This window comes from Anguilla anguilla, chromosome 1, assembly GCF_013347855.1.
Source record: "Anguilla anguilla isolate fAngAng1 chromosome 1, fAngAng1.pri, whole genome shotgun sequence".
Classification (NCBI taxonomy): domain Eukaryota; kingdom Metazoa; phylum Chordata; class Actinopteri; order Anguilliformes; family Anguillidae; genus Anguilla; species Anguilla anguilla.
In genome coordinates, this window is record NC_049201.1 from 18,568,344 (window position 1) to 18,594,892 (window position 26,549).

The following is a 26,549-nucleotide window of genomic DNA, read 5'->3' on the forward strand; positions in this document are numbered from 1 at the left end:
AAGCCACTTCGGTGGCCTGTGGCAGGCGTGTTTGCCACAGTCATCATGTTGAGAGACAACAGCAACTGACCCCAACTGCAAAGTCCACACCTAGAATCAATTCTATACTTTTTGTTAGCTTTTTTGTGCATGAAACTGTGCAATGATACACAGCTGGCCAAGAAACAGCTGACAGAAATTGTCCAATTACTTTTAGTGCAGGAGTATGTATAAAAAGGGCTGTAATTCCTACACGGATCGACAGACATGGAAGATAATACCCTCAAATGAAAGCTGACAATCTGCTCTTTATCCTTCCTCACATTCATTGGTTTATTTCAAATCCAAAGTGCTGGAGTACAAGCAACCCAACAAAAATTGTGTCACTGTCCAAATACTTAGGGACTGCACTTGATACGTTGATACATAATCAAAGCTACGGATTGTGCAATGCCAGTGTGTAAAGCATGGTGTTGCATGGAGTCAGGAAAAGAGGGTGTTGCATGTCACGTAAAAACAAAAGAACACACAACAGAATCCAAAAGTGTATGTGAGAATAGTAAACTTGAGTACAGGACAGAGGAGGAGCCTTAATAGCAGCTCTCAGTCCTCTTCAGCTACAAGCACAAATGAGGAACAGCAGGAAGTAACACTTGCATGGTTGGTAAGTGCGTAGGTTCCATAGATCTTGTTGACTTGAACACAATACTGAACCCAAATTGCATCAGTAAATATGAATCAGGAGAAGTTACAAAGCTATTCTATTAGAATTGCCCTCTATTCAGGTATGGATGAATAAATACTGTCTATGACACACAATAAAGTTAATATAGGAATAGTTTGCTTTGTATTGTACAGTTTCATAAAAGGAGCTGAATGTTAACAAAGCTAACTTATCATCATCACAACACAAAGCTGTCAACTACAATTTGCATCTCAATGTTCCTAACACTATTGCAAATGATCAGGTTTGTTAATATTTTAAGTTCATATAGGAATTGCAGTGATTTTTACATTTCACTCCATGCCCTCAGATGTGAACGCCTGTCTGTCAGTTTGTCTGCCAGCCCGACTGGTTTTCTTCTTCCTTCTCCTGGCCATCCCCCCGATTATTGGAACCATCTTTTACATAAGGAGGAGGAAACAAGCACAGACAGGTGACACAATGAGGAGCAGGTGTTTCCATAAATGGCAGACTACAGTATTTGTGTAATGAGAAACACTTATAATACACTGAAGCAATTATAATACACTGAAAATATGTCATATATCAATGTCAGTGTGAAAGCTACATCATTAAATAGTCATCACAATCACTACGATAAAGGAAGGTCAGTGTTTACATTATAGTGTCAATGCAAAAGTATTGAAGTGACTGGCTAAAAGTTCCCAAAGCACTTCAGCACTTAAATGCATGAGCCTGCAGTCATTTCTAAGATTTCTAGGTTAGGAAGTATCACGGTTTACTTGAGTTCTGCAACGTTTTAATGATGGCATATTCAGTTTCGAACACAGCATTTCTTGGTCTGGTTTCCTTTTTCCACCGGCAGCGGGATTGACCACAGGTAACGGTGTCCTCACTCTCTCCCTGCACACAAATAATATATTATAGCAGGTGTACTGCAAAACAACTGCACTGTAAAAACAGAATTTAGCTGAAAATTATATTCACTCACTTTGTTCTGATCGGTAACTGTGTGGCTCTGTGAAACATGATTATATGCCGTCTTCCTTTGAACTACAAAATTAATGGGAGAAGTTAGTATTATAATGCAAAGCTAATCATGAGGCAGTTTAGGTCTAAATCTAGGACTGATTAAAATAGTGCCTTACCTGTTCTTCTCTTGCATATCATGATCAATACCACAATCAGGACAACAGCTACACATATAGCCACTCCAGAGCCAATCCAGATATCTCTCATATTTTCATCTGAGACAGGGCACAGACAGATTTTGTGGTCAGTTTCTCCAGCTATCCATACGTTATCTACACCCACTTATCTTGGGCAAGGTTGCAGGGGTGGTCAGTTTCCAATAATTCAAATGTTTTTTGATCCAGTTTGACAACATACCATAGATTTATCATTTGCTTTGAAAAGCTGAAATGTCACATTAACCCTCCTCGTTCTCATCTATTGCGTGCCCTATAATAATTTCATTATGACTTTTAGAAATGATGTTAATGGATAGAAAGGGGGAATGGAACCACTCGTGCAAAAAACAATGAAAACTCACTACTACTATTATTGGATGTTTGATTGATACAAAGAGAGGAAAAAACATGCCACTGGTATTCTCATTGGGCCTCATTCACAAAACATTTGTACTATCACATTTGATCGCGAACTGTGTGTAAGAACACTTCCATAAATATTTCAGCATTCATCATTTTTTTTTTCTTTTCTGTATTTGTTAATGGCTGTTCCCTTATGCTAATCACATGAACAGGATTGCGCATAAAATTTACAGTCAGCATCTCATACACCTGGGATATGCACAAAAACAAAGGTCTACACATGTGTCATAAATCCCATATTGGTTTTTCTCAAGAACATTTTAAAGAACAAAAGTAAGAATAATTTAAGAAAAGCTTTGTGAATGAGGCCCAATAACTTTAATAATGCATGTAAGAGTGAACCTCATATTGATGAAAATGTTATGAAGATGAAAACTGATGAAAAACATAGCTGACCCAATTCTATTTAATTATGTTTGCAGCTATAATATTCAATGCACACAAAATAAATAATTTTGATTTAAAAGTCCATACTGTCCTGATACTATTATGAATGGCAAGTAACTTCTGTTATCTTCTAACAAGAAGGAAAGCCAGCTATTACCAGGGAAGCTGGTGGTGTAACTGTGTGAGGCCTTCTGCTTCCCCTCCACAGTGAGCTGGCATCTCTACTTAATGTTGCGGTCTGAGTGCTGAAGTGTCACAGTCAGACTGGAGGAGCATTCTGACTCTGACAGTTTGTGCCTGTTTCCCTGCAGTGGGGCTCCTGTCCCACTAACCCAACCGACTCTAACGCTTTTTCCACAAGACCCAGGGCTGTGAAGTTCACAGACAAGAGTAACTGTACTACCAATCTTCAGTTCTGTCAGTGGAGAGGACGCAATGACTGAAAATGCAACATGAGATATGCAAGAGAAAAATGAGAAATTACTGTTTACTCGCTTTTATATAACCTTAAGAAAGAAGAAGAGGATTTTCAAACCAGTAACCTGGGCGGACACCGGAGTGACGGTGGCGACTGAGGGGGGACAGGAAGAGTCGGATGAGGAGAAAGAGCCCGAAGGACAAGTCCTCCTCGACACTTACCCCCTGATCCAGTGTCCAAACCCACAGGCGGGTGTGGAAGGGTAGGCCTCAATCGTTTACGTCCACCGTCCTTTTAAAGTGTCAGAGATGAAAGCCTTGATCAACGACCTGCCAAATCCCGAAACGGTGGGAGGAGAGAGGTACTGTGACGCCATTCAATCCATGGTGTTACATGTCTACTGCACATGCTCAGAAAATAGACTTTTGAAGGTGATTTACACAAACAATTATTTTCGTAGGAAACGACACTATTTCATAGTTATGCGTAATTATTAGCCAACTGCATTCATGCATCATTCTGAGGGAATCTGACCAATTTCAAATGGAAATACTTACTGTTGAGAAGAGACAAGAAAATAGTAGAAACATCCGAATAATTCTGTTTATCGCAATACAGTCGACAGTAGTACTGTTCAGAATCAGCAGTGGTAAGATTATTAATGTGCAAAGAACAGTTAGGTCCCACTCTCAGCTTTCCAGAATTCTCTTGTTTTTAATTTCTGACCTCTCCAAGAGTGATCAATTCAATAGCGTTTGGTGATCGTCCATTGCACCCGGCCCACGTAGTTGAGGAACAGTTAAAAGAGCCATGATGGTTACATGGTAAACTGACAAGCTCTCCCGCACTGGAGTACACTGTAGGTTCCGATCCACTGACACCTGGGGAAAATAAATAAAGCCCATTTAAAACAGAGCTCAGAGATATTCAGGTTACAAGATACAACATAATTTTGAACAAATCAATAAATCTGGTTTAAAGAGACATATAACATACCAACCAAATTTGAGATTTCCAAACATGAATTTTCCAGATATGTTTTTTTTATTTTGTTAAATAAAGTAACAGACTACTTTTCAGATAAAAACTTGATCAAGGGTCTCTGGGATTACCTGGAGAGCCAGAAGCAAGTGAAACAGCCAAAATCTGCAGAAGAACTGTGGCAAGTTGTCCAAAATGCTTGGAACAACCTACCAGCCGATTTTCTTATAAAACTGCAGGACAGTGTACCTAAGAGAATTGATGTACTTTTAAGGGTGAGAAGGGTGGTCACACCAAACATTGATTTTATTTAGTTTTTAACAATTTACTGCTCTTTGTATTATTTTTTTGATATTTATAACTGTCAGGAGGTAGCCTGACAGCTGTGTTGGATTCACTGGGGGATTGATTATTGGAGTCTGGGTGCACGTGCAGATCGGGGCGTAACCCGATTCGCCGGTCGCGGGAGTTGGGGGCGTGGCGCAGGCAGGTGAGAGGGAGAACGCGAGAGACGCCAGGGGTGAATGTTGGATTCCTCAGATGAGGATTTTTTCCTTTTTTAGCTTTAAGTTAGTTTAGTTTATGTTGAGGTTGGGTTTGCTTTCCTTTTGTTATTGTTATTTCTGTTTCCTTTTTTTGTTTGAGCTGTCTCCCGTCCTGGTGGTGGCGGGCTGGCGGTCCCGGACGCTGCACTGGTGCCACGAGGAGCGAGCTGCGCCCGGACCAAGTGGAAAACATGGTGGGATTTTGGGAGGAGCGGCGCTGTGCAGAGCCGGACTGGTCCTGTGGCAAGGACACTGCGCTACTCCGGCAAGGACCAATGCCGCGAGGGGAGACTCTAGACAAGCCCTGACGAGGGCGGAGGAACAGCGAGTCTCCCACTCTGTGAGACTGAAAAGCGCGGACCAGGACCGGAGCTGGCACCGACTCGCTCTCCAGCTGCAGGGCGCAGCAGGGACTCTGCGTGGCAAACAGTGGGACGGCAATAACGTGCAGCGGACGGCAGAGTGGTCCGGGGCGCCGCCCAGCAGCCCAGAGACTGACGTGGACAGTGGGAGACAGTGGACCTTTGGGGTTTGAGTTTTTTTTCTTTTTCTTTTTTTTTGTGTGGATGTAGAGTGGCCCAGCATTGAGGCGTGGGCCAACTACATCCTATCTTTAATTTTGATTATCATGTTGTCTGGTGTGTGTGTGGGAGTGCGAGGTGTGAGTGTGCGTGAGACCCCGCCTGTGTTAGTGGCTCCCCCTGTGAGACGGCAGGGTGAGGTCTCCCCCCTCCGGAGGCAGGGCTGAGGCACAGGGGGGGCCAGAGTGGGTACACTGTTTATCTGCTGAGTGTGGGCACGTGTGATGGGAACCCCAGGGGCTTAAAAGTGTGTGGCGTGTGAGGGGTGTCGCTCTTACCTGCGTCGGGGCTCCGTGGAAGGGAAGGGGAGGGCCAGAGTGGGAGAGTGCTAAAGGAAGCCGAGGGGAAGAAGTAAGGGCCGGGTTGGTGTGAGATTGTGGTGTGCTCTGTTTTTATGAATTAACAATAAAAAGTTTCCCTTTTACCTGCCTTGTCCTGATCTCCTGGTGGTGGGTGGGTTCCTGGACAGGAAGAAAAAAATGTTAGGTGGTGGGAGGCAGCGCGGGCTGCTCCTGACCCCCGACATTGCAATACCTAGCAGGCTGGCTTATTGGCCTGTGCCATCAGGCCACTGCACGTGGTACAGAACTCTGCTGACTGGCTGCTCTTCAACGTGCCTAAATTCCCAAATTCTATTCTGCTTTTGAACTGTTCTCTAGTTTTTGGTTGCTGCATTCATTCAATTCAAGTCACTAACACTGGTACACCAAGCTGTGAATGGTACTGCCCCTCCCTAACTTCTGAAAATGGTTACCCTGTACACTCCAACCAGACCTCACTGTTCAGCATCCTCCCGCTAGCTGGCTGTCCCACCTCTTTGAGCGTTCTGCAGCTGCTCCTTGCGGTCCTAGCACTTCTCTGTTCTGCTTTCCAGATGGTCGAATGACCTCGCCCAGTCAGTCAGAATGGCAGAATTAGGCTGTTTTCCAAAAGCATCTAAACCCCACCCTATTTAGACTACTACTGTTTCTATTTTCAAAAATATTCTCTCCCTTTATATGGCAAGGTCTGCTCTTTGACAGTGGTGCATGTATGATAGGTAAAATAACAATCTCTAGATCCAGTGCTGTTTGCTTGCCCTGCAGAAAGCAATTTTGGCTGAATTGCAATAGCTAATTGTTAATTGTAAATCATTTAAAGCTTGCATTTACATATATACTCAGTCATACTACTGGATATGTTTTAAAGTTTTTCAGTGTAAGTTCTCTGTGTACATAAAGGTGTGCTTGTCTCTGTTTTCATTTCCATAATAAAGATCCAACTGATGTTTTACCTTTGTGTCACATTACAGAGCAGTTAGGAGATAATCAAAGTTTGACTTCAAAGCAGCACTGAAGGCCTTCTTATTTTTACTTGAGAAAATGTGGTTATGTATTCAAATCAAATCAATTTTATTTGTATAGCGCTTTTTACAAAGAACTGCCAAAAGGCCCTTCACAGAGGAGAACTGGGCACAAACCAGATCTGAACCCCAAAAGGCAAACAAGGTAAAAACTTTGCAGAAGGGGGGGGGAAACACTCAAACAGTGGCGAGAAAAACATTTCCGATGGGAAGCAATCTTCGGAGGAACCCAACTATAGATCACTCGAGGCATATTGCGTCACTGAGGAAATGACCTTCCTCTTTCATGCGCTGACACTGAACTGCACCGCTGATACAGTTTGAGAATTTAGAGAAGACTGCAAGTGAGAATGCCTGTGCAAAGACTGACTGGACTCCTGCCATGGCTACTCTTCAACGTCATACTCCTCTTCACAGGTGAGAGAGAGAGAGAGAGAGAGAGAGAGAGTAAGCCAGGCATTTTAGAATAGAATAAGACAATAACCATGTAAAGGAATGTATGGGGAGATGGTTTCATTTTTAATATTGTTGGAAGACAGACAGATTTAACTATTTCAAGTTTACTTTATTACTGCTTTTCTGCCTCCTCATCAACCTCACTGTGTCAGCGACTAAACTGTTTCTGTAAAACTAAACTGTTTCTAAACACAAAAACAGTTGGTATGTTATCTGTCTCTTTAAACCAGATTAATCGATTTGTTCAAAATTATGTTGTATCTTGTAACCTGAATATGTCTGAGCTCTGTTTAAAATGGGCTTCATTTATTTTCCCCAGGTGTCAGTGGTTCAGAACCTACAGTGTACTCCAGTGCGGGAGAGCTTGTCAGTTTACCATGCAACCATCATGGCTCTTTTAACTGTTCCTCAATTATGTGGAACTGGTACAGCGGTCGATCACCAGAATCTATTGAATTGGTCGCTCATGGAGTGGTCAGAGATGAAAATCAACAGATAGCTAGAAGGCTGAGAGTGGGAACTAATTGTTCTTTGCACATTAAAAATCTTACCACTGCTGATGCTGGACGGTACAACTGTCGAATGTATCACAATGAAAATGATTATACAGATGTTTCTGTTATTAACTTGTCTATTCTCAACAGTAAGTATTTCCATTTGGAATTTGTAAGATTCTCTCAGAATGATGCATGAATGCAGCTGACTAATGATTATGCAGTTAAACTATAAAATAGTGTCATTTCCTACTAAAATAATTATTTGTATTAATCAGCTTCATAAGCCTATTTTCTGAGCATGTGCAGTAGACATGTAACTATATCTCGTGTCATTTTCAGTTTTTGCATCCTCTCCAGTGACAGAGCTGAAGATTGGTAGTACAGTTACTCTTGTCTGTGAACTTCACAGCCCTGGGTCTTGTGGAAAAAGCATTAGAGTGAGCTGGGTTAATGAGACAGGAGTCCCACTGCAGGGAAAGAGGTACAAGCTGTCAGAGTCAGTATGCTCCTCCAGTCTGACTGTGACACTTGAGCGCTCAGACCGCAACATGAAGTGGAGATGCCAGCTAACTGTGGAGGGGAAGCTGAAGGCCTCACACAGTTACACCACCATCTTCCCTGGTAAGAGCTGGCTTTCCTTTTAGTTAGAAGACAACAGAAGTTACCTGCCATTCATAATACTATCAGGACAGTATGTACTTTTAAATCAAAATTATTTATTTAGTGCGCATTGAATATTTTAGCTGCAAACATAATTATAAAAATTGGATCAGCTATGTTTTTCATCAGTTTTTGTCTAAAAGTTCTCGTCGTAAAGGAATGTATGGGGAGATGGTTTCATTTTTAATATTTTTGGAGGACAGACAGATTTACCAATTTTAAGTTTACTTTATTACTGTTTACAGGCCTTTAAAAATAATCATAATTCAAAATATTGAATATTAAAATACCACAAGAACACAACAACACTGTTTCAGTTCTCACAAATGTTGCATTTCTTACTGTGCGTGCCACTCTCCCATCCACTTCCATTGCATAGTTTGGCACATTGCAGCTGGCTAACATTACCCAGGATTTAACTGACCCTGCCGCACATTATATTTTGGTATAGCTCAGTCAAAACTTGGTCAGTGTCAAAGATTTCACTCAAAACGTCCAAATAGCTCTTTCTAGTTTGTTTTCTTGTTTTTGCATAGCATCAAAAACACAAATGTGCAATGGTTGAAAGATGGAGCAATACGTTGTTGTACACTTTGATAAAAGATGCCCTTTTATTCTGACGTGTGCTTTTCTGCCTCCTCATCAACCTCACTGTGTCAGCGACTAAACTGTTTCTGTAAAACTAAACTGTTTCTAAACACAAAAACAGTTGGTATGTTATCTGTCTCTTTAAACCAGATTAATCGATTTGTTCAAAATTATGTTGTATCTTGTAACCTGAATATGTCTGAGCTCTGTTTAAAATGAGCTTCATTTATTTTCCCCAGGTGTCAGTGGTTCAGAACTTACAGTGTACTCCAGTGCAGGAGAGCTTGTCAGTTTACCATGCAACCTTCATGGCTCTTTTAACTGTTCCTCAACTATGTGGCACGGATACAGCGGTCGATCACCAGAATCTATTGAATTGGTCGCTCATGGAGTGGTCAGAGATGAAAATCAACAGATAGCTAGAAGGCTGAGAGTGGGAACTAATTGTGCTTTGCACATTAAAAATCTTACCACTGCTGATGCTGGACGATACGACTGTCGAATGTATCACAATGAAAATGATTATACAGATGTTTCTGTTATTAACTTGTCTATTCTCAACAGTAAGTATTTCCATTTGGAATTTGTAAGATTCTCTCAGAATGATGCATGAATGCAGCTGACTAATGATTATGCAGTTAAACTATAAAATAGTGTCATTTCCTACTAAAATAATTATTTGTATTAATCAGCTTCATAAGCCTATTTTCTGAGCATGTGCAGTAGACATGTAACTATATCTCATGTGTCATTTTCAGTTTTTGCATCCTCTCCAGTGACAGAGCTGAAGATTGGTAGTACAGTTACTCTTGTCTGTGAACTTCACAGCCCTGGGTCTTGTGGAAGAAGCGTTAGAGTGAGCTGGGTTAGTGAGACAGGAGTCCCACTGCAGGGAAAGAGGTACAAGCTGTCAGAGTCAGTATGCTCCTCCAGTCTGACTGTGGCACTTGAGCACTCAGACCGCAACATGAAGTGGAGATGCCAGCTAACTGTGGAGGGGAAGCTGAAGGCCTCACACAGTTACACCACCAGCTTCCCTGGTAAGAGCTGGCTTTCCTTTAAGTTAGAAGACAACAGAAGTTACCTGCCATTCATAATAGTATCAGGACAGTATGGACTTTTAAATCAAAATGATTTATTTTGTGTGCATTGCACATTTTAGCTGCAAACATAATTTATGGTTAAATTTAAGTTGTGAAAGGTTAAAAATTAAGAATTTGTTCCACACAGATGGAAGCGTGGAAGCTTATATTGCATAGTTTAATCTTTAAAGTTTAAACCTAGAGTGCTAAAACCCTGATGCACAATCTTTATATTCCATTTATGGCTGATAGGCAGCACTTTGTTTCAGTAATACCTTATTTGATATTTTCAGTATTAGCTTTACAGTTATTTAGAGGTACAGTTGTTGACAGTTTTTTCATGGACTTCAGAACTGCTCTGTGTTCTAAAAGATTTTAAATTCCCTAGAGGTCTTTCAACAAAAAATGAAGTTGAATTCTTACTTTAATCTTTCCTATCAATATTCCTAGTTCCACACTTCTTTCCATCACTTTGTTAAATAAAGGTGAATACTCATCTCATCTGTCCATAAGACTTTGTCCCAGACCTCAGTTTTTTCATGTACTTTTTAGCAAACGATAACTTGGATCTTCTGTTCCTGAGGCTTAGCAGTGGTTTGCATGTTGTGGTGAACCCTCTGTGGTTATGCTGGTGTAGCCTTCTCTTTATGGTAGTCTTTTTGACACATCTCAGTCAACATCCTGCACAGTGTGTTGATCTGTTTAACAGTTTTTTTCTTCACAATTGAAAGTATATTTTAGTCATCTACTTCAGTGATCTTCTGTAGCCCATCATTGCTATTCATGAGCTCATTGGTGTGTTGTAGTGTAGTGTAGTGTATCAAACAGTTGACTGTGGCACACCCAATGTTTTGGCTATGTCTCTGTTCATTCATTCTGATTTTTCAGCTCATGATGGCCTGCTTTACTGGCACTGACACTTATTTGGTCATCATGTTGAGAGGCAACAGCAACTGACCCCAACTGCAAAGTCCACACCTAGAATCAATTCTATAACTTTTGTTTGCTTTCTTGTGCATGAAACTGTGCAAAGGCACACTAGCTGAGCAAGAAACAGCTGACAGTAATTGTGCAATTACTTTTGGTGCAGGAGTATGTATAAAAAGGGCTGTAATTCCTACACGGATCTACAGACATGGAAGAAAATACCCTCAAATGAAAGCTGTCAATCTGCTCTTTATCCTTCCTCACATCATTGGTTTATTTCGAATCCAAAGTGCTGGAGTACAAGCAACCCAACAAAAATTGTGTCACTGTCCAAATACTTAGGGACTGCACTTGATACGTTGATACATAATCAAAGCTACGGATTGCACAATGCCAGTGTGTAAAGCATGGTGTAGCATGGAGTCAGGAAAAGAGGGTGTTGTCTGTCACATAAAAACAAAAGAACAAACAACAAAAGGCAAATACGTATGTGAGAATAGTAAACTTGAGTACAGGACAGAGGAGGAGCCTTAACAGCAGCTCTCAGTCCTCTTCAGCTGCGAGCACAAATGAGGAACAGCAGGAAGTAACACTTGCGTGGTTGGTAAGTGCGTAGGTTCCATAGATCTTGTTGACTTGAACACAATACTGAACATAAATTGCATCAGTAAATATGCATCAGGAGAAGTTACAAAGCTATTCTATTAGAATTGCCCTCTATTCAGGTATGGATGAATAAATACTGTCTATGACACACAATTAAGTTGATATAGGAATAGTTTGCTTTGTATTGTACAGTTTCATAAAAGGAACTGAATGTTAACAGAGCTAACTTATCATCATCACAACGCAAAGCTGGCAACTACAATTTGCATCTCAATGCAAATAACACTATTGCAAATGATTAGGATTGTTAATATTTGAAGTTCATTTAGGAATTGCAGTGATTTTTACATTTCACTCCATGCCCTCAGATGTGAACACCTGTCTGTCTGTTTGTCCGATATTTTCGTAGATGGCATGTACCGAGAGTTGCCGGCCCGACTGGTTGTCTTCTTCCTTCTCCTGGCCATCCCCCCGATTATTGGAACCAACTTTTACATAAGGAGGAGGAAACAAGCACAGACAGGTGACACAATGAGGAGCAGGTGTTTCCACAAATGGCAGACTACAGTATTTGTGTAGTGTGAAACACTTATAATACACTGGAGTAGAGCCCGACCGATGCCAGATTTTTGGGTCCGATGCCGATCCCGATTTTGGAGAGTCCTCGCCCACCGATTACCAATGTTTTGACCGATATTTTGTCAAAAAGTGCAACATTTTCAAATCAATTTGAAAAACCTATATTTTATTAAAGTTTTTATATTTAAGAACATTTAACTTATAAGCAAACAAATACAAATAAACACACTAAGAACTTTTTAGATTAAAAAAATGTAAAAGATGATATTAAATTAAATATATATATTAATACCATCTTTGTGTGAAATAAAATAACTCCACACCTTGCTTTAACTCCTTTCTTTTCCAGTCATCTATAAAAAATTAATTTAAAAAAATCAGTTTTCCAGTTTCAAACGTATTTTTATGAATATTATTATTGTTGTTGTTGTTATTAATTTGTTATCATTATTTCTTAGTATCTATTCTCAGTAAATTAATTATATTTTCTTATTTTATTCCTACTACATGATCTCAAAGAGTAAGACTTTTTCTAGCGAGCTTCCCTGTCCATAATAATTCAGTGGTGAAAATAACTACAATGCGCTCTGACGCGTGACCAGATGACACACTCGCTGGCAATAACGCATTAGCTATTGACACAGCCTCATTATTTCTTATTATATATTCTCAGTAATTTAAATGAATTATATTTTCCTATTTTATTTCTACTACATGATCTCAAAGAGTAAGACATTACCTAGCGGAGCTAATGAGTGAATCAATAGTAACGTTAGATTAAATTAAATTGACTGGATGAAATACGTGAAAAAAACCACCGCGCTAACTGTTGGTTGATTCACTTCTCCAACTGCAATCCTTCAGTCATGTTATCACGACAAAGCTAGATAACATGGTTTAAAATGATCCACGTTAGAAGTGTTTTATTGGCGTTTTTACTGTCTGGTTAGCTTGCTACGATGACGCGTGACTAGATGAAGTAGAAGTACAGAAGTAGCGCGTCAGCTGCTGCAGTTCACACTTGCATTAGAGCTTCCTCTACTGGATAATTCTAGTAAATAGCAATCACAACGTTCAAACAGACAAGTACAGATAAATAATCAATGTTTTTTGTTTGTTATACTTATTTTAAAATCGGGACACATCCGCTGCATAACTGCCGATCCCGATGTCGTCAAAAAAGTCAAAAAATGGCCGATATATCGGCCAAACCGATATATCGGTCGGGCTCTACACTGAAGCAATTATAATTCACTGAAAATATGTCATATAGCAATGTCAGTGTGAAAGCTACATCATTAAATAGTCGTCACAAACATCATGATAAGGGAAGATCAGTGTTTACATTATAGTGTCAATGAAAAAGTATGTAAAATATTATATCAGAAGTATGCAATCAGACTGTATCAGTCAGTGTAGTCATTGTGTAAATTGCACCATCAGAACCACGCTGTAGTACTAGAACAAGTGGTGTAAGACTGTACTGCTGAGAACTGACTGTTACACCTTTTTTGTTTCCTGTAGACCAAATGCCCTCTGGACCCTCTTTGGATTATGTCAATATAGAGATGTTGGACTGAAACGCCATTCCTAATTTCTCAGTCACCAAGCAAAATGCATGCAATGGCTTGTAACATCGATATGTATATAAGGGAAATAATAATTCAGTTACAGTTACTGCATATCTTAAATGTTGGCCTGCCATTTTTTACTGTTCAGCACAGTATACATACTGCTATGGTGAAACAATATTCTGGGCATTTCTCATTATTAATGCTTTGCTTAATGCTGGCCCTAGTTGAAATAAAAACTGATTCCCAAAATCCTGAAGATACATCCTTTCCCATATATATTGTCTGAGCATAGCATGTGTTTTCATATCATCACCTGTTGGACCTGTTGTTTAAAACCATTCCTGAAATATGTTCTAATATTAAGGCATTTGCTCTAATCAATTATATAGTTAATGCTTGTCAGGGGTAAGTCAATTCAACACAAGTCTGTGCACCTAATGTGCCTCGAAAAATGCTTAGTTCTCACAATGTAATTACTTTAATTGATTTAGTCATGTTTTGATATGACTGTAATGTAGTTGTTTTCATACTATTCATTTTTAATTCTGCAAATGTGTTTTCACACATAGCTTATTTTCAGTGACAAGGGGACCGCACTTATATTCCTCATAGCAAACATAGCTTTTTCTGACATAATGTGACCTTAAGAGGGGAAATCATCCCTCAGTAGACAGAACGTGTCTAATTAAGAGCAATTAACTGCTCATTGGTATTCAGAATAAAAATCAACAACCACAGCGGGTCCCCAGGATTGCGTTGGGAAACCTCTGCTGCAATGTATACATTTTTCCACAAGAGGGCAGTTTAGTTCTTTATATGTCTAGTCAGTGCAATAAGCAAGAATTTGTGCATTTAATTTACTTGTGATGGTAGCTGTCATTCCACTTCTAACAGCATTGTCCTCTAGCAGTACGCATTTGAAATCCTGTGCCCCAATGTAACATTCTTAACAGAGGTTTGTAAGCTGCAATTGACAATTTTTGTTGTGTATTTTCTGAGAAGATTATAAGCGTCCAAATCTTTAGATTGTCACTTTTAGATTCTCATCCACCTGCTAACTAAGTGTGGAACTGAAGTAGAGCAGCCATGCCTCTTTGAGCAGGGCAATGGAGAGAAAGTCCAGAAAGTGATAATCTTAGCACCACTCTTCCCACCCCACATCTCCAGCCTTCCCCCCATCCTCAACCCCCAGGTCAGTGATGGTGTCTGGCTTGAGGGTCCCCAAAGATAGACTACACTACTGAAGGGACACAAGAGACACAATGGAAGACTGTGTGAGAGAAAGAGAGAGAGAGAGAGAGAGAGAGTGGGTGGGTGGGTGGGTGGGTGAGTGAGTGAGTGAGTGAGTGAGTGAGTGGGTGGGTGGGTGGGTGAGTGGGTAGTTAGGTGAGTGAGTGAGTGAGTAGACGGGCAGGCGGGTGGGTGAGTGAGTTGGTTGGTGGGAAAAAATAATGGGAAAAGTTTGTATTATAATGCAAAACTAATTATGAGGCAGTTCAGGTCTAAAACTAGGACTGATTAAAATAGTGCCTTACCTGTTCTTCTCTTGCATATCATGATCAATACCACAATCAGGACAACAGCTACACATATAGCCACTCCAGAGCCAATCCAGACATCTCTTATATTTTCATCTGAGACAGGGCACAGACAGATTTTGTGGTCAGTTTCTCCAGCTATTCATACGTTATCTACACCCACTTATCTTGGGCAAGGTTGCAGGGGTGGTCAGTTTCCAATTTCAATACATTTCAGTATTCATCTTTTATTTCTTATCTGTATTTGTTCATGGCTGTTTCCTTATGCTAATCACATGAACAGGATTGCGCACAAAATTTACAGTCAGCATTCATCATCTCATACACCTGGGATATGCACAAAAACAAAGGTATGCTCATATGTCGTGAATTCAATATTGGTTTTTCTCAGGAACATTTTTAAGAACAAAAGTGTTTTTGTGAAATTTTTGTGAATGAGGCCCAATAACTTTAATAATGCATGTAAGAGTGAACCTCATATTGATGAAAATGTTATGAAGATGAGAGCTGATGAAAAACATAGCTGACCAAATTTTTTAAAATTATGTTTGCAGCTAAAATATTCAATGCACACAAAATAAAAAAAATTGATTTAAAAGTCCATACTGTCCTGATACTATTATGAATGGCAAGTAACTTCTGTTATCTTCTAACAAGAAGGACAGCCAGCTCTTACCAGTGAAGATGGTGGTGTAACTGTGTGAGGCCTTCTGCTTCCCCTCCACAGTGAGCTGGCATCTCCACTTCATGTTACAGTCTGAGCACTCAAGTATCACAGTCAGACTGGAGGAGCATTCTGACTCTGACAGCTTGTGCCTGTTTCCGTGCAGTGGGGCTCCTGTCTCACTAACCCAGCTCACTTGAACGCTTTTTCCACAAGACCTATGGCTGTGAAGTTCACAGACAAGAGTAACTGTACTACCAATCTTCAGCTCTGTCACTGGAGAGGACGCAGAGACTGAAAATGAAACATGCGATATAGTTACATGTCTGCACGTTCTCAGAAAATAAATCCATGAAGTTGATTTACACAAATAATTATTTTAGTAGGAATTTACACTATGTTAAAGTTAGTCAGCTGCATACATAATTCTGAGAGAATCTTACAAATTCCAAATGGAAATACTTACTGTTGAGAAGAGACAAGTTAATAACAGAAGCATTATAATGTTTTGTACTTTGATACAGTCGCCAGTTGTACTGGCCAGCATCACCACTAGTAAGATTATTGATGTGCAAAGAACAATTAGTTCCCACTCTCAGCCTTCTAGCTATCTGTTGATTTTCAGCGTTGACCACTCCATGAGTGACCAATTCAATAGAGTCTGGTGATCGACCGCTGTATCCGTGCCACGAATGTAACTGTGAGGGGTAACTCAGGAAAATGTATCACGTGGATTTAATCAAGATCTTTTGCAATATTGTTATTTGGGACGCATTCTCTTCATTGATAAAAATGATAATCCCTGCACCAATGTACTTTACTGCTCCATTCAGAATGTGAAGGACATCCAATCACAATAGGAAACTATTGCATTTGTCCTTGTAAATTAACTTTAGGTTTGCTAAACAGTGCCCCCAGCCTCAGAGGTTGTTCTCCACCACTTTCATTTTTTCTTCTTCAGATTAACGTAACAAAACAAAGTTTGCCTGTCACAATTATTTTACCAGGTTGAGAGTCACCAATCTCAGGACACATTGAGTGGGTCTGTGGATCAGTCCATAAGTACTTATTTGCCTGGTTGGAAGAAATGACCGTCCAACATGGAGATATCAAACCATTCTTGGAGATCAAGTAGCAAGGCTGGGTGGTGGATTTTTGTGTAAATTGTTCATTGGTGTGGAAAACATGTAATTAATGTAGTCATTTTAAATCCAGCCTGCCCCTCACCCCCCCCCCCCCCCCCCCCTCAAAACCAGCCCTCACTTTCAACCGAGTCAATTAGACACCTTTAAGCTGCATGTCCACTAAAACTTTTAGTCCCAGGAACTACTTTTCAAGGAACTAAAGCCGCGTTTCCACCGCAGGAACTTTACCCCGGAACTAGGAACCTTTTGGGGAACTCAGTGCGTTTCCACCGCAGGAACTAGGGTCTAAATTTAGTTCCGGGGGCTTTATTTTACCCCCAAAAAGGTTCCTGCTCGGGGGGTAGTACTTTCCAAAAGTACAGAAACCTTTGGGGTGGGGCGCAAGCACTGAAAATTTCTGATTGGTTGACTACTTGCAGTGTTATTTTTTTTACTTTCAGCCGCCATGTTTAAAAATCTCCACCGATTTATTTTCATAATAACTTAAAATCAAACTTGTATGTTATGCGGCGCAGTAGCCTAGTTTTGGTTATAGCCTGCCAACGTCTTGGAATTATAACGTTTGCTCTTCTGTTCTTTTCTTGCTTTAGTATTCGTTTTATAAAATGCTAAGCATTCGTGCCTGGACAGCATATTACGTACCAAAACATTCAAACGGATTAATTCGGTTGCTGAATATTTTCTTCCGGATTTTCTTTGTTAGCCCGTTGTAATTGACTCAAAATGTTTGATACAGTTATGTGAGGTATGCGGTAGTTCTGCGTAATTCACATTGGTGATACAGTAAAAGCAAACTGGAAATCACCTTCCGCACTTTTTGTCAGGGTAAAATAACAGGTTAATTCTAGTAATCGTCCCTTTAGCTTTTTCAAACTGCTGTAATTTTACTCTGCCATTCTTCAATTCCACAAAAAGACCAGGAAGACTATGGACTAATTTATGGTGCATGGTTCGCATCTGGAGGGCACACTTCGCTGCTCGGCTAGCAGTAACTTCGAAGGAAAGCAAACGGTGGCTGTACCACTACTAATTAAAATTTTCACGCAAGTCCGAGTTTTCGTTCTATTCTTGTCATTTTGCGATTAGCCTATATGGAATTGACGATGAGAAATCAAACAGCAAATTGTTTACAACGTGTGCATGTTTTCTGCTGTTGTTGCCAGTTATACATATAAATGTGAATGCATTCTGTCGCTTCGGATGCCAAGACATGAAAGCGAATGTTCGCATAAAAACATAATGAATGTGTTTGAGAGGATATATAAAACAGTTACAATCTGACTATTGGCCTGTTATATCCTATTTGTTGCATAACAACGGTCCAAGTTTAACTACCAACGACAGTTTTGCTTGACAACGGTAAAATATGCCCAAACGGCTGCAGAAGAATATTTCAATTCCAGGTGATTAAATCGTTAAAAAAAAAAAAATTAAAAAATGACCATATATAATCATTGTTGGTAACCCGTTGTATATAAGTGGAATAAACCCCTCTGGGCTGTCCCGGTTATTAGAAAATAATGTAGGCTACTTCGGTGGTAGTATGGGGTTACAGAAGAAATCATAATACTGATGGACCGACGACAATGTCGCTTTTTCATACGTCAGTGGGCTAATTTGCCTAATCTTCGTGGGACTTTAGACCGCGGTGGAAACGCAGACAACCATGGGCTGAAGGAACCTTTTAGTTCCTTGAAAAGTAGTTCCTGGGACTAAAAGTTCCGGGTAATTTGGTGGAAACACGGCTTAAAAGGTTCCTTCAGCCCATGGTTGTCTGCGTTTCCACTTTGCTAAAGTCCCGCAAAGATTAGGCAAATTAGCCCACTGACGTATGAAAAAGCGACGTTGTCGTCGGTCCATCTGTCCTATGATTTCTTCTGTAACCCCATACTACCACCGAAGTAGCAAGTGCAATGTAAGCTTTTTAGCTCATGTCTAGGTGACATTAATATTGCCTCACACTGCAATCTGATTTGCTATGAACCTATCTCAGTTTTTCATTCCAGATAATAGTGATCATGGCTTTAAATAGCTCTCTACTGTATTACTCAGCCAGTTGAACACAAGGATGAAAACTTGTTACTTGTCTATTCTACAGAGAAACAACATGATTTTTATTTTTGAGTCTGTGAACTTGTAAGTCCAGGTATTTGATTCATTAACAGTTTCTGAAAGGTTCCTTAGCCTACATGAATGAGATTTAAAGGGTATATTTGTGTGTGCATGGATATGCTACGGTTGAATGAAAACAATAACTGTAATTAATTTTGCTGCAGAACATACCAGTAAAGGCTGGGATTTTAATTGATGCTTCAAAGAATCTCTGAGAACTGGGATAACCTGTACATTCTGAGAAATACCTGTAATCCTATCAAATTAAACTGAACGAACTCACGAATACATCACAGAAATGTTCTCACGTGCGAAAACAAGATAATTGCAACATGCCTATCAAAAGTGCACTCATTTAGAAATGTGCCTCAAAATCATGTTTTCTTTTTTGTACTTATCCTGTCATTTTGAACTGAACATGTTTGATGGTCTGTTATTTTAAGCTTAAATAAAGGATTATGAAAAAAAATAATTACAAGGAACTAATAGCACCATAGCTAATCACATATGCACATAGCCTTTCTTATAGGTGCAGGACCAGAACAGGAGTGAAACTGGAGAAACAGAGTCTGGCTTTGATATAATTTTATTTCCACACATATTGGATATCATTGTCGTCCACAGAAGAACTCCAAACCAGGTTGTACAGTATTACATATAAAAATTAAATTAGGACTAATTGGTTAGATAACAAACATGGTGGCTGGAACACCCAGGGTGTGTTCCATACATTAAATAGTTGCATGTAGCACTGTACCATGGAAATGTTGCTGAACTGAAAGCCAGTTGATACAGAACAATGTAAAAATGACCTACTTATCTACCAATAGCACAAGGAGCTGCATTATCACAATTCGCCGATAAATAAACATATAACTATAAAAAATGAAGCTCCATCTGGCTAATACACTCATTATAAACATGACGTGGAATGTTGCTCACAAATATGCTGCGTAACAGCTATATTTTTCCAATTAAAAAAAAAATGTATATATAATTTTTTTAAATTATTCTTATCACCTTCTCTTGTTTCTTTTATGAAGAAATGATTATCCAAAGCCGGTGCTTAACTGGCATCCAGTCATCAGCCGCCCCAGCCAACATGGTGCCAAACACCTTTGCCATGTTGACATGCTTACAATGCTAAAGAGAATTACTTATACAAGAAACTATATTGCGTAAAATTTACAGTGAATTGCATGATATGCCACATGTTGCACAATGGGAGGCGGAGCCCAGAGCTTGTGAATTTGAAGTGACCTCAAGAGCTCAAAAAATTTCACCTTCCATTAGCCCCTCTATGAAATGTTCTGTCGTGCTTTTCCATTTGGTTTCACCTGTGAGGCCAAGACCTTTCATCCAAAACTCAGTAGTTAATGAGCTTCCTGTCCGCAGTAGGCAACCCCTAAACAGCTGGCACAATGAGCCAAGCACCTTTGCCTTGTCAACAGTGAAACAAAAGATCGTTACCACTGCAGTGTGTTGCTAAAAGTTCCCAAAGCGCTGCAGCACTTAAATGCACGAGTCTGCAGTCATTTCCAAGCCTTCTACGTTAGGAAGTATCACGGTTTATTTGAGTTCTGCAAGGTTTTAATGATGGCATATTCAGTTTCGAGCACAGCACTTTCTTGGTCTTGTTTCCTTTTTCCACCGGCAGAGGGATTGACCACAGCATAGGTAACGGTGTCCTCACTCTCTCCCTGCACACAAATAATATATTATAGCAGGTGTACTGCAAAACAACAGCGCCGTAAAAACAGAATTTAGCTGAAACTTATATTAACTCACCTTGTTCTGATCGGTAACTGTGTGGCTCTGTGAAACATGATTATGTGCCGTCTTCCTTTGAACTAAGAAATTAATGGGAGAAGTTAGTATTATAATGCAAAGCTTATCATGAGGCAGTTCAGGTCTAAAACTAGGACTGATTAAGATAGTGTCTTACCTGTTCTTCTCTTGCATATCATGATCAATATCACAATCAGGACAACAGCTGCACATATAGCCACTCCAAAGCCAATCCAGACATTGCTCTTAATTTCATCTGAGACAGGGCACAGACAGATTTTGTGATCAGTTTCTCCAGCTATCCATGCATTATCTACACCCACGTATCTTGAGCAAGGTTGCAGGGGTGGTCAGTTTCCAATAATTCAAATGTTTTTTTGATCCAGTTTGACAACATACCATAGGTCTATCATTTCACTTTGTTTTAAAAAGCTGCAATGTCACATTAACCCTCCTCGTTCTCATCTATTGTGTGCCCTTTAATAAATTAATTACGCCTTTTATAAATGATGTTAATGGATAGGAAAAATGGGAATGGAACTGACTTACCACTCATGCAAGAAACAATGAAAACTCACTACTACTATTTTTGGATGTTCGACTGATACAAAGAGAGGAAAAAATATATGCCATTGGCGTTCTCATTTGACCTCATTCACGAAAAGTGTACAATCACATTTGATCGCAAACTGCGCAAGAATGTTTCCATGAACATTTCAGCATTCATATTTTTTTTCTTATCTGTATTTGTTAATGGCTCTTTCCGTATGCTAATCACATGAACAGGATTGCGCATAAAATTTACAGTCAGCATTCATCATCTCATACACCTGGGATATGCACAAAAACAAAGGTCTGCACATGTGTCATAAATCCCATATTGGTTTTTCTCAGGAACATTTTAAAGAACAAAAGTAAGAATAATTTAAGAAAAGTTTTGTGAATGAGGCCCAATAACTTTAATAATGCATGTAAGAGTGAACCTCATATTGATGGGACGGAGTGTGGCACAGTGGGTAAGGAACTGCGCTTGTAACCGAAAGGTCGCAGGTTCGATTCCCGGGTAAGGACACTGCCGTTGTACCCTTGAGCAAGGTACTTAACCTGCATTGCTTCAGTATATATATCCAGCTGTATAAATGGATACAATGTAAAGTGCTATGTAAAAAGTTGTGTAAGTCGCTCTGGATAAGAGCGTCTGCTAAATGCCTATAATGTAATGTAATGATGAAAATGTTATGAAGCCGAAAACTGATGAAAAACATAGCTGACCCAATTTTTTAAAATTATGTTTGCAGCAAAAATATTCAATGCACACAAAATAAATAATTTTGATTTAAAAGTACATACTGTCCTGATACTATTATGAATGGCAAGTAACTTCTGTTATCTTCTAACAAGAAGGAAAGCCAGCTCTTACCAGGGAAGATGGTGGTGTAACTGTGTGAGGCCTTCACCTCCCCCTTCACAGTTAGCTGGCATCTCCACGTCATGTTGCGGTCTGAGCGCTCAAGTGTCACAGTCAGACTAGAGGAGCATTCTGACTCTGACAGTTTGTACCTGTTTCCCTGCAGTGGGTCTCCTGTCTCATTAACCCAGCTCACTCTAACGCTTTTTCCACGAGACCCAGGGCTGTGAAGTTCACAGACAAGAGTAACTGTACTACCAATCTTCAGCTCTGTCACTGGAGAAGATGCAAAGACTGAAAATGAAACGTGAGATATAGTTACATGCCTGCACGTTCTCAGAAAATAGATTCATGAAGTTGATTTACACAAATAATTATTTTAGTAGGAAATGACACTATTTTAAAGTTAACTGCATAATCATTAGTCAGCTGCATTCATACATCATTCTGAGAAAATCTTACAAATTCCAAATGGAAATACTTACTGTTGAGAATAGACAACTTAATAACAGAATCATCTGTAAAATTATTTGTATTGTGATACTGTCGACAGGTGTACCCTCCAGCATCAGCAGTGGTAAGATTATTAATGTGCAAAGAACAGTTTGATCCCACTCTCAGCTTTCTAGCTATCTGTTGATCGTTAGCTGTGACCACTCCATGAGCGACCAATTCAGTAGTTCCTGGTGATCCAACACTGTTCCAGTTCCACGTAATTGAGGAACAGTTAAAAGAGCCATGAAGGTTGCATGGTAAACTGACAAGCTCTCCCACACTGGAGTACACTGTAGGTTCCAATCCACTGACACCTGGGGAAAATAAATAAAGCCCATTTAAAACAGAGCTCAGAGATATTCAGGTTACAAGATACAACATAATTTTGAACAAATCAATAAATCTGGTTTAAAGAGACAGATAACATACCAACTGTTTTTGTGTTTAGAAACAGTTTAGTTTTACAGAAACAGTTTAGTTGCTGACAAAGTGAGGTTGATGAGGAGGCAGAAAGGCACACGTCAGAATAAAAGGGCATCTTTTATCAAAGTGTACAACAACGTATTGCTCCATCTTTCAACCATTGCATTTGTGTTTTTGATGATATGCAAAAACAAGAAAACAAACTAGAAAGAGCTATTTGGACTTTTCGAGAGAAATCTTTGACACTGACCAAGTTTTGACTGAGCTATCCCAAAATATAATGTGCGGCAGGGTCAGTTAAATCCTGGGTAATGTTAGCCAGCTACAATGTGCTGTTGGGAAACAGACAGTTTTGTGTATTCTGCGTTTGGGAAGTTTCCGCTGGGCCCCGGGGGGGGAAGGGGGTGAGCCCCCCTGTTGTATTCAATTTCAATGTGAATGGTACCTGTTTGAATAGGTAGGATGGATTTGAATTTGAATGGTCCAATCGGAAGGAAGCACAGCCTCTATCACCAATCAGAGGCAGTGCTCCCTTTTAACAATATAATTCCACAATATGCAAATACAAGTCTACTGGAAACTGTATAAATCTGATCACCCACCAATACTATTTTGAACTTCCTTGCTGAGTTGTTCCCGTAGCCGGCTGCGTAATAAATCTTCCTGTTTTTACTACAAACTTTTGATCTGCTTCTTCCTGGGCTAACGGTCATTTTACCTGTTTTTGGTAACATCTTGATTCCCCTACAGTGCCAAACTATGCAATGAAAGTGGAGGGGAGAGCATCACGCACAGTAAGAAATGTAGCATTTGTGAGAACTGAAACAGTGTTGTTGTGTTCTTGTGGTATTTTAATATTTAATATTTTTCATTATGATTATTTTTAAAGGCTTTTAAACAGCAATAAGGTTAACTTGAAAATGTTAAATCTGTCTGTCCTCCAAAAATATTAAAAATGAAACCATCTCCCCATACATTCCTTTACATGGTTCGTGTCTTATTCTATTATAAAATGCCTGGCTTACTCTCTCTCTCTCTCTCTCTCTCTCTCACCTGTGAAGAGGAGTATGATGTTGAAGTGTAGCCATGGCGGGAGTCCGGTCAGTCTGTGCACAGGCATTCTCACATGCTGTCTTCTCTCAATTCTCAAACTGTAACAGCGGTGCAGTTCAGTGTCAGCGCATGAAAGAGGAAGGTCATTTCCTCAGTGACGCAATATGCCTTGAGTGATTTTGTTCTTTTCTTCAAATTCTTTTTTTTTTTTTTTTTTTTTGTAACCTGTTGACCTATCACACTTTAAATATGCAAAATAGCTGTAGTTTCAGTAATGGATCATTCGAACCAAGTCGGCTAAGCTAAATGTTAGTCTTCAGATCCGTCCATATACGGACGGAGTGTAGCACAGTGGGTGAGGAACTGGACTTGTAACTGAAAGGTTGCAGGTTTGATTCCCGCGTAGGACACTGCCGTTGTACCCTTGAGCAAGGTACTTAACCAAAAATGCTTCAGTATATATCCAGCTGTATAAATGGATACAATGTAAAAATGCTATGTAAAAAAGTTGTGTAAGTCGCTCTGGATAAAAGAGTCTGCTAAATGCCTGTAATGTAATGATGAAAATGATTTCTTTTGTACATACTATACTGTTGCACTTGATTTAATCTTTCAGTACAAAACGAAGGATGGGTCAGACAGTGGAACACAACTTTACAAGCTATTTTAATACACTGCAGTTCAAATCCACATTGTGTTTCTTACCAAGTTTTGTTACAAGTCACAAATTACCAAATTTGTGGTAAGATAGGATGAGATGAGGGTGTTGATAAATTATAGTCGTTTAATGTTGTTTTACTGCACACACTGATCTCACCAGAACTAATGCTTGGCATCACTGGCATCTCTTTTGGATCATAGGTATTTTTTTCTGCTGGGGTATTCTCTGATGTTCCTTGATGTATGAATTCAGAATGCTTTAATCCCAAATACAAATTACCTTCACCATCAAGTGCATGAGAACACATCTGGAAAATTTCAGAGCATGCTTAGTGTTATGAACCAGAATTATGAGACATTATGCAGTATGGTGGCCACAAACCTGCCATTTTAAGTATGTACTGTGTTTCGGAAGATGGCCTGAGATTTGATTTGGAAGAGTGAACACTGGTGTTTAGAGGTTCAGTTCATTGTGCTTGTCTGCCTAAATTGAGTGATCTCACTGAAGATTCTTTGAGCATCAATCTGTAGTTTTTAGTTGTTTTACAAACAAGGTATAACAGTGTCCATATGCTCACTAGATGGCCAGCTGCAATATGAGTAGGTGCTAGTTAGTGCAGAACAGCAATACAGAGCATTCACATGCACTGACCGGGTGACACAAACATAAGCTCAGCTCTTCTGACAGCTCTATGGTCCTGATCCAACCTTCCCACATGTTTTACTATAGGATTGACTAAAAGGGTGAGTTTTGCAATGGGAGATTATTCCATGAAACAGGAATTTGGTAGAAGATTATTTTAATTTTAGTTATTGTTGGAACTTTTAAATAGAGAATGTATTTACGCAAAATAGTACTTCTTTATTCAGAAGAACAGATATGCAAATGAGCGTGTTTTGACATGATCTTTCCATTGCGGGTCATTTTTTTTCTTTTTTCTGTTTACCACTGTGAATGACGGAACTTAAAAGTAAGTGGTTATATTTGCTGACAAATGGGGAAGTAAAAATCACACACAATCTACGTCACCTATATCTATGTTGCGCTGTTTTTAGCCAAGCTGGGAAACTGTTAAACAGCCAACTGCTGAGTAAATGAACCCTATATGATACATTTCTCTTGTGCATTTCTGCCTGTTCAATATATATATATATAAACATATAATATAAAAATGTCACTTCCTTCTTGTAAGATGTGAATTTCTTATACTGATTTTTCTACTCCTCTCTTTACAGTGATATAAAAAATAAGAGTAATAATAGTCTTTTCACATGTCCTGCGAGATGGGAGATAAGGTTAATAAGTTATTGTGCATGATCAAAATAGGAAGGATAAGTATTTATTTGATGTATTTTACATATGTAGCTAGATACAAATGCCTTATCACATTTTCTCCATTAAGTTATTCCGTATAAGTTAGACAAGTATCCCTGAAATTGCAGTCTAGATGTTCACCCTCCCAACCTGAAACTTAACCTGAGGAAGAACTGTTGGTCCGTCAGACAAAGGGTTCCCCACATTTCAGTCAATGTTGAAGGTTCTGCAATGTCTCTTTGCCGCTCAGCTAATGACCTCTCTGTGACCCTGCATGGCCAACTGAGCTTTTCTGGACCTTTTATCAGGTTATCTCATCATGCCCCTTGCTGTCCCAAGAGGTTACAGAGCTGCTCATTCACACTCTCAAAATTTCTCATCTGGAGTGTTGCAATACCTAGCAGGCTGGCTTATTGGCCTGTGCCATCAGGCCACTGCACGTGGTACA

At 39.6% G+C, this 26,549-nt stretch overlaps 3 protein-coding genes across 9 annotated transcripts in view; 1 reads left to right on the plus strand and 2 right to left on the minus strand.

Annotated features, from left to right (window-relative positions):
* The window catches only part of LOC118231731 (signal-regulatory protein beta-1-like), a 58,344-nt gene extending 54,613 nt beyond the window's left edge, over window positions 1–3,731 (minus strand). For all 3 annotated transcript variants that reach the window (XM_035425872.1, XM_035425890.1, XM_035425881.1), the window contains exon 1: window positions 3,304–3,731. The gene's annotated coding sequence lies outside the window, so the exon portion shown is untranslated. The remainder of the gene's footprint in view (window positions 1–3,303) is intronic.
* LOC118231765 lies at window positions 55–25,738 on the minus strand. 3 transcript variants are annotated; one of them, XM_035425965.1, is made up of 8 exons: window positions 24,944–25,738; window positions 24,127–24,224; window positions 22,641–22,964; window positions 22,168–22,449; window positions 20,905–21,003; window positions 1,656–1,717; window positions 1,447–1,567; window positions 55–1,101 (listed from the first exon to the last, which is right to left on the minus strand). In XM_035425965.1, the coding sequence occupies exons 2-8, from the start codon at window positions 24,191–24,193 to the stop codon at window positions 1,031–1,033; spliced, it is 1,026 nt and encodes a 341-aa protein (XP_035281856.1). In that variant the 5' UTR covers window positions 24,194–24,224; window positions 24,944–25,738; the 3' UTR covers window positions 55–1,030. The 3 variants fall into 3 exon arrangements, with proteins under 3 accessions (XP_035281856.1, XP_035281865.1, XP_035281874.1); XM_035425974.1 differs by lacking the exons at window positions 55–1,101; window positions 1,447–1,567; window positions 1,656–1,717 and adding exons at window positions 19,941–20,659; window positions 20,748–20,809 and having other exon boundaries at window positions 24,944–25,208; XM_035425983.1 differs by lacking the exons at window positions 55–1,101; window positions 1,447–1,567; window positions 1,656–1,717; window positions 20,905–21,003 and adding exons at window positions 19,941–20,659; window positions 20,748–20,809 and having other exon boundaries at window positions 24,944–25,210.
* LOC118231744 (obscurin-like) lies at window positions 6,777–13,756 on the plus strand. Of its 3 annotated transcripts, XM_035425912.1 has the most exons (7): window positions 6,777–6,948; window positions 7,307–7,353; window positions 8,075–8,105; window positions 8,972–9,295; window positions 9,491–9,772; window positions 11,757–11,870; window positions 13,451–13,756. In XM_035425912.1, exons 1-7 carry the CDS (start codon window positions 6,882–6,884, stop codon window positions 13,504–13,506), a joined length of 921 nt encoding a protein of 306 aa, XP_035281803.1. In that variant the 5' UTR covers window positions 6,777–6,881; the 3' UTR covers window positions 13,507–13,756. The 3 variants fall into 3 exon arrangements, with proteins under 3 accessions (XP_035281803.1, XP_035281812.1, XP_035281793.1); XM_035425902.1 differs by lacking the exons at window positions 6,777–6,948; window positions 7,307–7,353 and adding an exon at window positions 7,387–7,630 and having other exon boundaries at window positions 7,824–8,105; XM_035425921.1 differs by lacking the exons at window positions 7,307–7,353; window positions 8,075–8,105.
* Window positions 25,739–26,549: the final 811 nt, after the last annotated feature.